The sequence below is a fragment of the Vidua chalybeata genome, chromosome 6 (genome assembly GCF_026979565.1).
Source record: "Vidua chalybeata isolate OUT-0048 chromosome 6, bVidCha1 merged haplotype, whole genome shotgun sequence".
NCBI classification, from domain to species: Eukaryota; Metazoa; Chordata; class Aves; order Passeriformes; family Viduidae; genus Vidua; species Vidua chalybeata.
The window spans coordinates 45,283,152-45,297,532 of record NC_071535.1 but is presented as its reverse complement, the minus strand read 5'-3'; the positions used below and the strand labels follow the sequence as shown (position 1 = coordinate 45,297,532).

Here is a 14,381-nt window from a genome sequence, read left to right as displayed (position 1 = left end):
CATGATTTAAAAAAAAAAAAAGGAAAAAAAAGAAGAAAAGAGCACTGTGTGCATAAGAGTCAGTTGGTTATAAAATACGCACAGCTTTAATTCAGCAAATAGAAAGAGATAGCTGGGAAATGGAAGAAGCAGCTGTGGAGTGTGCAAACCGCTCTGACGTGTCCGTCAGGCACTGGCAGGGACGGCTCACCCTGGCCCCAACAGCACACTCACACTCACTTTGCTCAAATCCTTTCCCAAAGATTTATTGGAAACTGGATCTGCGGCACAAAGGATTTACATTTGCACGGGGGAAGCAGGGTTTTACCGGGAACGCTGTGCCCAAGTCACATTTTTCACATACGACATGGTGAAAACAGGCTCAGGGAATCTCCCAGACAAACTCATCCCCTCCCCAAACCACTTCGGTTTTGCAATTAAAATACAAGGTGACCCACCGCAACAGATGAACAGAATGGTAACTACTGGCCATCGAGTTAAAAAAAAAAATTAAAAATATCAGGGAAGTGTCACCAAGAGTATTTTGGTCCTTTTCTCCACTCACACCACCACGGAGAAGGGCTCATTCTGCAATTTTTTACTTTAAAAAGATTAAATTAATTTAAGAAAAACAACTCCTGCTGTGTGCTTCCTTGAAGCATGGTCTGTGTCACCATAGAAAGTAGTTTCTCCTACAGGTTTCTTATAATATACATTAAAAAAAGACGGGCCAGAAATTTGTTTTAAACTTGCTTTTGGGCCTTCCCCTGCCATCAGTGAAGAGGCTGTTTGTCATGACCCTACTTGCAGTGACGAGTTGCTGTAAAATCTGTTAACTTGCTCCATCCAGGTGAGCCTCCACAAGGGTCTCCACTGCAGCTTGGCTTCCCTAGTCAAAGGAACAATGACTTTTCCAAATGCACGATGGATCTTTTGAGGAGGCTATGCAGAATGGGTGCACTGCTGTCTTCTGTTCAATATAGAAACTGCTTAAAAAAAATAGAAGGGACTTGCTTTCATCCTCAGGGGAAGAGGGTTGCTTTGTGACATCAGTCTCTAGATTTACTTCACAGTCTGTAAAAATATTCTGTCTGGCCATCCACATCCATTCACAATATAAAGCAGTAAAAAAAATATAAAATATATATGTGTATATATATATATATAAAATAAGGTTTATTTATACAGTTATACTTTGAAGGCAATTGATCCTCCACTGCCTGGGCCCTTCTACCTCCAGATGCTCTGCCTGGTTGATACAACTGCAAGACAAGAGAAAAAAAAACCTGAGCAATCCCACCATGGTGGGTGAGCATTTGTAAAAAGGAAAACAGGATCTATGTGAACACAAAGCCTGGACAGGGAGATGGGAATGCGTTTGCTGCAGTGTCCTGAAGGATGGGGGTGGATGTATGGGCTGTGTGGAGGATGGCAATAGGGTTTTGCTGAAGCAAAGGTGGCATGGATGGGAGTAGAATGCCAGGGTGGAGGCAGCATCACCACAGCAGGTAGGTGTCCCTACAACAGCTCTCTTTTGCTGCACCCAAAAAACAGGCGCAAGGTGACAAGAGAGTCACAGGAGATAGAAAGGGTTTTGGGATGAACTGGTCACTACGATGGAACAAAAGTAGCTTCTGTAAAAGACAGGAGACAAGTTCTCCTCATCCTTAACTGAGCAAGGTCTTAACCCTGGGGGATACAGAGTGGCAGGAGAGGGGATGAGAACCATTCTCCACAGCTCCTGGCAGGGCAGAGAGCCAGGCTGACAGTGTGTGAGCCCCTGGCAGCAGAGCAGAGTCTGCTGGAGTGTGAGCTTTGCGCTTCCTAATGGCATCTATAAATAGCTCTGGCCTCCCACCACCAGCACACGCTAACTCTCTGCAGCCCATTTTGGGCAGCAAAAGCCTCTCCCCTCTTCCCACCCATCCTCTGCAGAGCAGCTCACGCTCCCAGGGCCCCACTGGGACATACGCACCCTCGGGGTTCAGGCTGGACACCAGGGGCTCCGGCAGGGTCCTGGGATGGCCGAGGAGCTGCTTGGTGCTGACCTGGGGAGGCAAGTCTGTACCAGCGGTAGGAGAAAAACCTACAGGATGGGGAAAAACATCCAGCTCAGGCAGGGCTCGAGCCTCCCATGCTTTCTGGGCACAGCCACTGCAGTGCTGCAGGGCAGTCACATCACCTGCTCCGGGTGCTCCAGAGGAGAAATGACCAGGTTCCTTTCCATGAGAACCTCCCACCACCTCCTCTCATGCCTGTGAGGATGCAGACAAGGCCCTGGGCACCACCCTTCCCTCGCCAAACACAGAAAGGTCATTTGTGGCCATGGCATGTCCCCACCAGCCCACAGCCCCTGGGGACTGACACTGGCCTTTGGCCACCTGCCTTTTGCTGCAGCTGCTGTGGTGACATGAGCAAGGCTGTGAAGGAAAGCTCCCTGCAGCCACCTTGGCCCTGAAAGCAGCAATGCAGGATCCGACTCCCATGCATGTTTACGAGCAGCCCCCAGGCTTCAGTGGGGAGGAGGAAGGAGCCCCAGGGGTGACAAATCTCTGAAACCCCATGGAGTGCTCAGCGACTGCCATGTCAGCACACAAACCCCCACCTGCCTAATCTCAGTGCCCAGGGGAGAACTGGTCAGCTTTGGGGCTGACCCCTCGGAGAAGGAGGCAGGGAGTGGGCAGGGGTCCCGCGGAGCAGCACCCGTGGCCGAGCCAGCAGCAGTGTGCTGACCTCCATTTCTCCAGTAGGCTGGCAGCTCGCACGGGCTCGGCTCCGGCTGGGCGTCCTCCTCCGACCTGGCCTGCAGGACGGTCACCATGGCCCCCGTCTGCTGAATAAACTGCTGCAAATTACACTGCCTCAGCTCCTTATTTAACTCCTCCAGCTCTTGGGTCTGGGCCTGCAAAACACACACCAAGGGGGGACAGGGTGAGCCGCATGTTCCCCCCATGCCCCAAGCCAGATGGCAATCATCCACTGGGGCTGCTCCCGGGCTGGGGCTCACCCTGCCGGTGCCAGCAGAGGGAACCTCAGGGGTACTGCGGCTCAGCCGCCCCTCTCTGAGGGCCTGCAGGAAGGGAGGCAATGGGGACAAGGAAGACGCTGGTTTGGGAACAGCCCTGCTCTGCTGCATCTCCACAAGAGGGTGTGAGCAGCCATCAAACAGTGGCTGCAGCCATGCTGGGAGATGCCAAATGTGAATGAGATGCTCAAGGAAAGATGCTGAAAGCATGGGCAGCCTGGGGAAGGCCTAGCTGGATAAAAGCCTTCCCATTTTGCTCCAAAGGGGACATGGTGGGTAGGAGGCAGGAGTCACGCAGCCCCTTGACCCCTGATGCTGGTAGGCTGCAACAGGCGAGCTGGGGGGGCATCACAGCTCATCCCCAGAGCTGCTATCTCCACACTGTGCAGCCCCCCACCATGAGCCCAAGCCCTGCATGGCAAAAAGACTTTGTGCACAGGCACCGTGGGGACCTGTGCCTATGCCCTTTGTGACTCCTTCATCCAAGAGGACATCGACCCTTGTGCCAAAGCCACCAACCCCACATGCGGACCACTTGCTCCAGCACCATTGTCTGTGCTGGAGTGAGGTGATGCTGTGCTCCTGGTGCTCCAGTCAGAAGGAGCATTAGTCCAGATGTAGCTTGCACAGAGCGCAATGGGTGTGGGACCCTATGCCAGTGGGGCAAAAGTGGTGGTGTCCCTTTGTTAGTGATCACTGCTGCTGAGAGTTGCGCACCCAGTCCCAAGTTCACTGGCCAGGTGGAGTAACCAACCCCAGTCAACCCACTGATCTAATGTGTCTGGAAAGCTGGTCCCACCTTCTCCTGAAGGTCTTACCATCCCATGGGGTGGCTCAACCCAATCCTATCTACCTGCAGGTTCTTTTCAGCTTCCTCCAGGGCCTTCTCCACACTGGCCAGGTTGCTCTCCAGCTGGGTGCCTTGCTTGACCTTGGCCTCCAGGTCCCTTTTCATTTTGGTGGCCATGTCCTCCAGCTCTATGGGGCTGGGCATAGAGATCTCCTTCCCTCTCTTGGCCCTCTCGGCCATCTCCCATTGGATCTCCTCCTGCAGGGCTTCAGTCTGGACACTTAGCTCATAGATCCTCTGGGTGTACTCCTCCAGGCTGGCCCGCAGGCTCCTAACCCGTTCCTGTCGCTCCCGCTCATACTCCTTTTCCAGCTGGAGCTCACTCTGCCAAAACTCCTCCTCACCCAGCTCCATCTCATTCCTCCGCACCACTTGCTCCAGATAGAGGATTTCATTCTCCTGGCCAGCAAGCTGGCTGCGCTCCCAGAGCCGTAGGTCCATTTCTAGGGTGTCCCCATGGGCCTCCAAGGAATGCAGCTGCTCCTGCTGCTGCAGCACTCTCCTAAAGAGCTCCTCCTTGGAGGGCTGGACAACACCACCACCCTCCAAGTCTAGCCCATCTCGTGTTTGGTGCCTCCATCGGCCCATGGTGAACAGGTCACTGGAGCCTGTAGGACCCAGGCTGAAGGTCATGGATTTTTTTGGCTCCCTGGAACGGGGTCCATCTATGCTGGTGAGCCTGGGCTTGATGGGCAAGCTGGCCCGGATGAATGTCCTCTCGGGAGCTTGGGGAGCACCCTCTGAGGAGGGCCGCTCGGCCATGCTGGGGCCTGTCCGCCGCAGGATGAACTGCACATCGTTGGCATACTGCCCACACTTGGCCAGAGACTCCAAGGGACACTCCAGCGGCAGCAGCTGCCGCTCCTTCTCCCGCAGCTTCTGCACCAGCACATAGCGGCCCGTCTGACCTGCCGGGAGGAGGTGAACACACACATCAGATTGGGAAAGCAGAGGCCAGCAGGGGTGTGCTGAGGCTGCTGCCCCATAGGCAGTGCTGGTAGCATCCCCACCACCACAGAGCAAGATGTCCACCCACCCAAGGACTCCTCTTCCCAGAAAGAACTCACCAATGGCCCGCGCCAGGGCAATGACCACTTCTTGGCAGGTGGTTTGCTCCGAGACTCCACACACGACCCTCTGGATCCCATCCACCCAGACCTTCAGCTCCATCCCCACAGCTACCAGCCTCAGGTGCTCTGGGTCATTGCAGGACGGGCTGCCTGTGGGGAGAAAAGAAACCAGGTTTCCATCCGACACCAGTAACAAGGAATACAAGACACTTTAAAAACAGTGTCATTAAATCATCATCCCATGGGGTGAATCCTAGACCAAGAAGTTGTTTGCTGCCACCCTGTGCACAGATTGCACTTTTGCTGATGTTACTAAACGCTGATATTCATTGGCAAATAATATTTTTTTTTTTCATCATGTCTGGACAGTGTATCCAAATCTTCCTGTAGTGGGAAATGATGAGGTCTGTGTGTCTGTGTGGTGCTCAAAAGATGCCCAGGTTATTTCTGCTGCAAGCACAGACTTTTAATGGGTTTGCTGCACTTTCACTGCAATTTCTCTGAAAATTTGACAGAGTGGCACTGAGGGATGATCTAAACAATGTTGGAAAAGGCAGATGAACTGCTGGCTGCCCACTTTTGCAATGATATAGAGGGAAGATTCAGATAATGCACATTTTAATCTTTTCATATTTACATCCATCTCAGTTTATCAGAGAGAGATTAAGAAATTAAAATAATGCCTCCTTCTGAACAAAAGCATGACCAAAGGTAGGGTTTGGGAGGGGTAGCCAGGCACAAACACCCATGACAAAGCCCAGGCTCTGACCAAAACTGGGCCCAGCTCAATTCCCATCCATGGGTACTACTACCATAAAACAACACCTGTTAACCTGGGCACACCCAACTCCTATCTCTTCCAGCAGCTCAACAACTGCAACTGGCATAAATTAAAAAAAAAAAAAAAAAAGCACAAGCTGTAAAGAACTCAAATTTTTGAGCTTACAGTGTTTTCAAACACCGTGCAAAGATCTATCTATTTTCCCTGCTATAACAGTGGTTTTGACAGTATGAGTCTTGTCTGAAAGCCCTGGATGGAGCAACATACACTAAATTTTCAGGCCCTCTATCCAGGGGGGTCACAAACTGCTTTCCCAGCTTCACCTGGCTGGTCATACCCCCCCCCCCCCCCCCAACTCGCTCCAGCTATCCCAAGTTTGCAGCCAGGCTGTGAGAAAGCTTGACCTTAGGTTAAACTCCACTGCTTCATATTTTTGTTGCCTACTTGAGTAATCAAAGGGAGGGCTTGAAGGGTCCTGTCTCCAGTGATGAGGAATTTTAATCATGGTGTGAGAAAGGCAAGGAGAAACCAAGGAAGGCATGGCTTCTTGAGGACATTCTGCGCAGGTGCCGGGTCCTGCTGGTGCCACCTCCCTGCCCACCTCCAAAACATGGGCACAGAGCAGCCGTCACAAATACCTCAGCGCTGAGCTCATGTTTGCCTTGGCTGACCGACCGGGGAAAACTGTGGGGCTGAAGGACACCTTGGGTTTGGCCCACCTCCCTGTGAGCCCCAAACCACTCAAATTTGCAAGATATAAATTTCAAGCTGTGTTTTGGCACCACTTCTCAATCCTGTGTATTCAAGGCTGCAACTGTCCCCCGGCACGGAGCAAAGTCCAGGTGCCACTGCGGCACCACCCAAATCACCCTGAAACCACTGTTGTTCACCACCCCCCAACCTCCCCCTCAGCAGCACCCTAACACCAAAACTGGAGTGCAACAAATCCACAGAGCACTCCCTGTACCCTTCTCCTTCCCTGACCAGGGACCAAGCTAGTCTCAAAGCCGGTTTCTTGTGGCACGACCCAGTAAGGGGGCCAGGAGCTTAAGAATAAACAAGAAAAATAACCCAGCTCGTTCAGTCACACCAAACAGTCTCACCTTGCTGGCAAAATCCAGGGGCTGCCGAGTTCTGTGGGAGCAGGATGGCTGCCCACACACGGGTCCCGGGCACCTGTCTGGGTTCAAACCAGGCACCAACCTCTGGCCCCGCCCTGGCCGGCGTTCCAGGCAATCATTTACCAGCAGCCCAGCATGTGGCACAGCACTGCCAAAAAGCTGGGAGAGGGGCAGCCAGCTTTGCTCCTCAAGCAAGAGAAACCCCCCAAAAAGCAGCCAGGGCATAATCCCCACCCCATTCTCCAGCAACCCAAAATACAATGGATTTTATTGCTTCCTTAGATCCTTGCAAGAACAGGGGGTCCTTGCTGTAACCTCTGGGGGTTTTGGGAATTGTCTCCAGCTTGCTGCCAAATACAGGATGTTATCTGTTCCCTCGAAGAGGACTGCTCCCTTCTCTGCCTGTCCTCCCCCTGCCTTCTGGGGAGGATCAGCTCCCACTCAAAACCAGCCTCACTGCCCCTCTTCCTCCAGATCCCTGGCTTCACAAGGGAGCTGACAGGATGAAGGTTCATCCTTATCTGAGGGGACCTACAATGCTCCCTGATCCCCTCTGTTCCTGCTAGGAAGGGACATCACAGGCTGAACTCAGCATCTCATCCCCAATACTCTACCATGACAGCATCACTCCAGTTAAAAAAAAAACACACCCTAAAACCCCATCAGGCAATCAACCTTAAAACATTCACCTTGCCCCAAGCATCGCCTTTGCTGTAACCCACTCAGTTCTTTACCATCACTCAAAACCACAGCTGGGGGTGAGTCTCATTGCCCCACTTGCAAATAGACCCCTCTCTTAATGGAGTTCTCTGCTGACCCCCTGCATTAATAGTGGGTGCCTTCATTACACCACCAGGTAGGAGAAATAATGGGCTTTTTTTTGGGCAAGAATTGCTTTTCCTGGGAAAGAGCAGCTTCTCAGCAGAAGGCAGGTTTCCAGCTGCCTCTGTTTGTATTTGCCCCAGGAGGCTGCTTTGATCATGAACCAGAAGTGCAGGCAGCTGCCAGGCCCTGCCCCTGCCCCAAAACAGCACCAGGGAAGCCAGCAGGTGACTATGGGTGCCAGGATACATGATTGCTGCTCCCAAAGGCCGCTCATTTTATTCTTAACCCTCCCCACTATGGATTTCTAAATAATTTTTATTGGAAGCAGGTTAACAAAACTACTAATTTTCTGTTCCCTTTCCCCATGTGATGGGTCCTAAAATTGAGGTGAGGGATGATTCATACCATGACTTCAACAGATTTCCTGACTGAAAATAAGACTTTCAAATGCTGACACTAAAAAAAAAAATTTTTTTTTTTAAATTAAAAATCTTAAATCCTTCAGCCTTATTTTGATTCCTGGCACTGCTGTCTCCCAGCCTCTCTGAGGGCTAAAGGGAGTGGAGATTAAGGAGTATTTCTGCACATGCAGGAGGATTCATATCTTGCTCCTGCAAACTGCCCTTCTGATGCCTACTGGGACTCACAAGGGTTTGGTGACCTCCCCAGACTTGAAATAATAGAAAATTGGCCAGTCACCCTCCTCACAGAAGTGAGGCTCACTCCTGATTTGTGAGGCCACCTGCCATGTCCCCTACAGAGTCTCTCAGAAGCTGAGACAGCACCTTCTAGCCAAGGACTGCAAGGACTTTGCAAGAGTCTACTATGTTTTGACACACACAATAATAATAATTAAAAAAAAATTAAAATCCATTTCAGAAAAAAATCACCCATTTTACATCCAACAGCAAGGCCTAGCAACCCAAATACCAAAGCACCCCAAACATCTCTACCACAGCTCCTAAAAAGGACCATCTGGGACCAGCATAAAGATTTTGATGGGCAACCTGCCAGCACTAAGGCTTCACCCATTTTTGCAGGTTTACTCACCTCCCTCACTATGTCCACCCCCTGGAAGGGAGCTGGGTACAGGGCCGGGTGGCAGGAGAGGAGTGCCACAGGGAAGGCTTCCAAGAAAGCGTACTTAAAAGTGAAAGGAATCCAGAAGACCAGCCTTTTGTGTCAGGGTTTGGGCTGAGGGTAGGGTCATAAAGACTCATAGTTAAGAAACTGCATTAGTTCTTGAGAGCAGGCTGTGATGAGCCTGCAATCCATGAAGCACCAAGATGTCCATAGGGACCAGCAGCTTTGCATCCCTTTGGATGCAGTCCAGGAAAATGCTGGGGTACTCTCAGTTGTTTTATTTCTACTTTGAACCTGACCCTCTGGCTCCTCTCCCAACCAATGCTGGGGGATGCTTATCCCAGCCATGTGCAGACACACCAATAAAAAAAACCCAACCCAATACATGAGTAAGCAGCAAGTGGGAAGGGAAAGGGGTGGCCCTGTGCTGCCAGCATCTGTGCTGGGGCGCTGGCAGGCTGGTTGTGACTCACTGCCCTGGATCAACTGCTGTAGTGATCTTACATCCAGAAGCTATTTAATACTTCCTCAAGTCTCTCCCTGCTCTAAGCACTGGGGCCAGCTCCTGCACCAAAGGGGAGAGATGGTATTTGCCCACCTACTGAAAGCTCTGGTGGGGCAGAAGCCTTCCTATTACTCTGGTGACCAACACCAAGAAGATCCATAAATAACTGAAGCCTCCTGACAACACCTGCAGCAGGTTGGAGGGGATGGGACATGGTCCAGGTTTCCCTCCAGACCACAAATTGCGTCTTCCTGCCTTGGGACCCTCTTTTGGAGTGACATCACCTGCCCTTGGCTGAGCTGTTACAGGAACTGAGCAGTTCTGCTGGGCTTTCCATGCCATGTCCATCCCAGGACAGAAGGCAATGCCGTGGTCAGGGTTGATTGCTGGCCAGTCCAACGCTAAGCGTGTATCAGCTATGGCAAGGTTTGATGTCGTGGCACATCCCAGGCTGCCAGCTCCCTTGCTGGGCAGAGATGTCCATCCACATCTCTGAACAAGCTGTCCATGCAGCAGAGTCTGGCAACCACTCATGGTCACTGCCACCACAGCTGGGAGCACCAGGCAAAGCCCCAGCCACTTGCTGCATGACCTTTCCACTATTCCAGCTTGTCCTGAGGAATGCCAGCTCCAGGATCCTGAAGGAACACATCCTCTGGCCTGGTACAAGGCAGCCAAGAGGGTCACCTACCAAAGACAGCAGTGTCCTGTCCTTTAGCATGGGGGCCATCAGTGTGCAGCTGGGACACTCACACAGAGCTCCAAACTGGAGCAGCACATGGGTTACTTCCTCCTGGCACAAAGAGTTGACAGGCGTTAAACAAGCTCAAGAGGTGACAAACAAGTCCTACCAGAGTGGTCACAGCCCAGAGAGGCAGCTCTTCATCCTTCCACCATCACAGGGAGGGTGTGCCTCACACCCCAGGCCTAGGAAAGCCAGCAGCCCTTACACAAGGCAGCCACAAGTACCCAGGAGCAAGGAAGCAGCCAGGATGGGGTTCTAATTCACACCCAGGCAACTTATTTAGGGGTGGCCATAATAGCACCATAGCCTCAGTTCACCCATCATCCCTCATCCACCTCCCTACTCTGTTATGTTGTGCCTGACAGAAAGCCCTAAAAATTGGCAAATGACCAAAATCGGTAATTTAACCTGAAGGTGCACTTTTACCAGAGATGTGTGGATGGATCTGAGCCCAAACACCTCCCAAGGGTCTGCTGCCTTTCAATAGCAAGCAGCTTCTGCTGGGGGCATCCTACAGCACACAATACACACTTGGCATTCAGCAAAAGTTACATCCGTGTTTCAAGGGCTTTTTGCACTAAAGGAGATCAAAGGAAAGCTATGTCTTGTGGCATTTGCATGCTCAAGAGCTAAAGCATTATTTGAGCCAGAAATCACAGACCACCATGAAAATCCTCTAGCAATCCAAAAGGGCACATGTCCCACACAAGGATCTTGCAATCTTGCAGGAACTGTCCAAAGAGACATTTCTGGAGAGCCATAAGCACCACCAGCAACCTCCCATTATGAGAAAAATAGAGGCTTAGAGATTTTCTGCTCCACTTCCTCCCAAAAATTACAGACCCATGCTAACATGCCTGGGGAGGCTGGCCAATGTTGAGCAGGGCAGGAAGAGTCAGGGACAAATCTTGCCGAGAGCTGTGACGCAGAATGGGGACAGTCCTCAGGGTGATGGCCTTTGGCAGGGATTTAGGGGAGGGAGGCTCACATCATGGCTGGTGTCAAAGACGCTCACTCCATGCTACCCTCACCTGCCAGGATTTCTGCTTTTCAACCCAAGCTTTTTGGTCTGCTACAGCATCAGACCCACATGGAAACAGCACTGTGAAGAAACTGGGAGACCTTTTCTCCCTCTTAGATAAGATTAAGATTTGTGGCCGTGCCAGGTCAGCATTGAGAGTCATATAAAAACATGAAGAATCACAGCCAGTGACATTTTAGGGATGATTACTAGTCAGTCCACCCCACAAATGAGCCACCAACCAAAAGTTCATTATAAATTAAAAGCAGCAAAAACACCCCTCCACCTACTGCATACACTCACATTACAGCGTTTCAGCCTGGAAGCGGAAGGATCATCTTTCGCACCTTCACACATCATGTTTCTCCCTTGCAGCACTAATGACTACTGTTCACGGGGAGAGAGCTGGCAGGGCAGGCTAGGAAAAAGTCTGCCCTAAACATGAAGGTTTGCAAGGGAACCATTAGCAGCACCTGCTATTCTTGTAACCATGACCATCACCCCCAGTCCCACATGTGAAGAGTGACATCACATGTGCAGCTGGAAATAAATCTGTAGGTTCTTCCCAAGGGGGAGAAGCAAAATTAGCAACAGTGTGTAGATTAGCGGGGAAAGAGGAAAGGCTTTTGCACTGCCATGCTCTTTTCTTTCTTTTGCAATTGAATGCACCCTGATGCCATGACCAGGATGGACCTAGCTCTGCCCCCAGTATAGGGGCAAGACTAGGTCTACACATCTTGGGGCTCTAGGCTGATCTAGATTAGGTTCATCATCTTTAGGGCATGACTCACAATCCAGCTCCTAAAAGGCAAGCTCTGAGGAGTACTTACCCAAGCATCCACACAAACACAAACATGGCACTAATATGCCAGCAGGTCCAGAATTTCTGCTGTGTTCATCTTCCACAGCAGTCGGTCATCAGCGAAAGCATGATGCAATTTGTGAGTATTCCCCTGTTATGACACATAGTCCATTCCCCACGTCAGAACACAGCTTGTATTTCTCACCACACAGAACACAAAAGGGAATCTTGAGAGGCAAGAGCCTGCTCAAGCCTTGGACATACTCTTCCTCAGCCAAAGAAGAGAACTTCCATTCCCCCCCACTCCCCACCACCTTCAAGGGCAAAACCAAAACAGGGAAAACCCAACCAATGACGTCTCTCTCCCAATGCCTCCAGAAGAGCCAGAAAGAAGCCTCAAAGAGCAGCTTCCTTGAGATGCTTGCCCCGTCCAGCCCAGAGGATGAGATGAGCCTTGACCACCTAGAATACAAGCAGAGACAGATACGCTCCCTGTCTCCTGTTGAAGTAATCAAGAATTTCATCCCCATAGGATTACAGGAGAATTCAGGCTCTGCAACTAGGACCAGGGACATAAAAAAAGCCAAATGACCTACAAATATTGTCCCTCCAACCTGCCTTTCAGCCTCCTTTAGAAGTGCTGGTGTCAGCCACCAGCAATCCTCTTTCCATTCCAATTCTCCTCCTACAGGAGAGGGTAATTAACAAATTCACAAATGCACAACCAGGGATAAACCTTCCAGATTTTATTCTCCATTTCCAGAATAACTTGCAGTTTCCTACCCTGCTTCAGAAAGCAGCCATGTGTCAAGGACACACTGCTGGGTGTCCAGAGTAGAGGATGCACAGATGAATATGCAGGTACATGCTGTCATGGATATTTATTTATAACTTTGTAGGATTAAAAAGGATTTTAATGACGCTTTGCAGAGAGCTGAATATTTCTCTCACATGCTCAGACACAAAGACAAATAAACAAGGGACTCAGAATGAATCCTGGCTGAAACCTTTGATAAGACCCTTGGGTATTTTAGAAGTCTCTGCTTTCACACTACCTGGCACATGACTAATTAGGTGGAGGTGCTATCAATCACTGCCTGAACCCACCTAGAGACAATAAGCTCTTTAAAGCAGTAAAATCACAGCATATCTCTGGAGAGGCAAGTGCATCTGGGACATCAATCCAGGGGTACAAATCAAGAGTCCTACAACAAGTGAAGGAAATCACAGCTGCATGACCAACTCCACTCCCCCAAACTGCCTTGCTGGACTTTAGGCTGAAGGGGTTTTGATGCCAGCAAAGGGCTCCATCTCTTGCTCCATATATAGGGCCAACCCTTACTGATACCTGAAGGATCAAAATGGGATTGGAACATGAGCTGGGGACTGGACCAGCATTTCTGCCTGCACAGAGTGGGAGACTCAATAAAAATACATTGTTTCTCCTGAAGCATTTAGGTACTTAATCCTCATGCAGCTAATGCTCACATGGGGTCACTTTGGGGAAATAACGTACTTTTAAACTTCCTAGCCCAACTTCTTTATACTCTCAGCAGGTTGTTAAAAAGCCTAATGAATTCAAAGAGGACAATACCAAATCCAATGTCTCAGTCTAGGCAATCCTCAAACTGCATTAAGGCAGTCAAAAAAATACTTGAGAAGGAGTTTTGAGGGACAGCTAGTTGTCAGCATGCAGCATCTCAAAGATTCAAAGCCATGTTTCTAGCACCTCCACTCCTGAGTCCCAATGATGCTTCCCTCCCAGACTGGGAGATCCAAATACCTTGGATCACGTATGATGTGGTACAACCTTGTGCCCAGGCTGGGTTAGCCCTGGGAAAGCCTTGCAGAGGCACTCCTTTGGGATGGGACCCTAAGGACTTGACAAGCTGCCCTGAGAAAGTCCCCTCCCAGAGGAATCAGGGCAGGGAGAAGAGGAAGGAAAGATGACCTCAGAGCAAGCCTGGGAAACACCTAACTTTCTGTAGGCACAAACCATCAAGCAAAGACCTGGGCATACTGGTCAAGAGTCCAGGGAGACCACGAGCTGCTTTCTGACAATTAAGCTGTTCTCAGAGAAGAGTGTGTATGTGTGTTTGTGTTGCAGGAACCAGCCAGCACTGATCACAACATGCAAAGAGGTCCACGCAGCATTCCCACTGCACGTATGTTTGGCTCTTAGCAGAAAGGAGTGCTGACACCTCCAAATGTTCCCAGAACTTGGAAAAGAAAATAAAAACTGGCAAGTGAAAAAAGCAACCACAAAGCCTCAAAAAAACCCAACACAACCCATCTTTATTCTTATGAAGAGATGCCTATGGTGTTTATCCAACCTGCTGCACACCACCAGCTGCCTCAGGCAAGCGTCCAGAGGCAGAGACCAGCTCCCTGCTGCACACTCACATTTCCTGGGGAAAGTATTGTTCACAGCAGGAACCATTAAACCAGCAAGAACCCTACAAGTGCTCTCCCTGTCAGACAGCTTCACAACACCACCTGGGTGCCAATGGTTTACCCGGGCTGGCAGGAATAACAGGGAGCAAAGGGGAGGCTGCCACGCACTGGGCTTCCCTG

At 50.5% G+C, this 14,381-nt stretch overlaps 1 protein-coding gene across 7 annotated transcripts in view; it reads right to left on the bottom strand.

The window, feature by feature from the left end:
• Positions 1–223: 223 nt before the first annotated feature.
• Positions 224–14,381, bottom strand: part of LOC128789464 (ras association domain-containing protein 8-like) — a 34,649-nt gene continuing 20,491 nt past the window's right edge. For 5 of the 7 annotated variants that reach the window (XM_053945471.1, XM_053945478.1, XM_053945476.1 and 2 more), the window contains 4 exons: positions 4,922–5,074; positions 3,858–4,762; positions 2,713–2,881; positions 1,270–2,065 (listed from right to left, as the gene is read on the bottom strand). In XM_053945471.1, the coding sequence (XP_053801446.1) occupies positions 1,647–2,065; positions 2,713–2,881; positions 3,858–4,762; positions 4,922–5,074 (1,646 nt within the window). In that variant the 3' untranslated portion in view covers positions 1,270–1,646. Of the gene's footprint in view, positions 1,242–1,269; positions 2,066–2,712; positions 2,882–3,857; positions 4,763–4,921; positions 5,075–6,808; positions 6,882–14,381 lie in introns of those variants that run through there. The other 2 variants (XM_053945473.1, XM_053945477.1) reach the window with 2 other exon arrangements.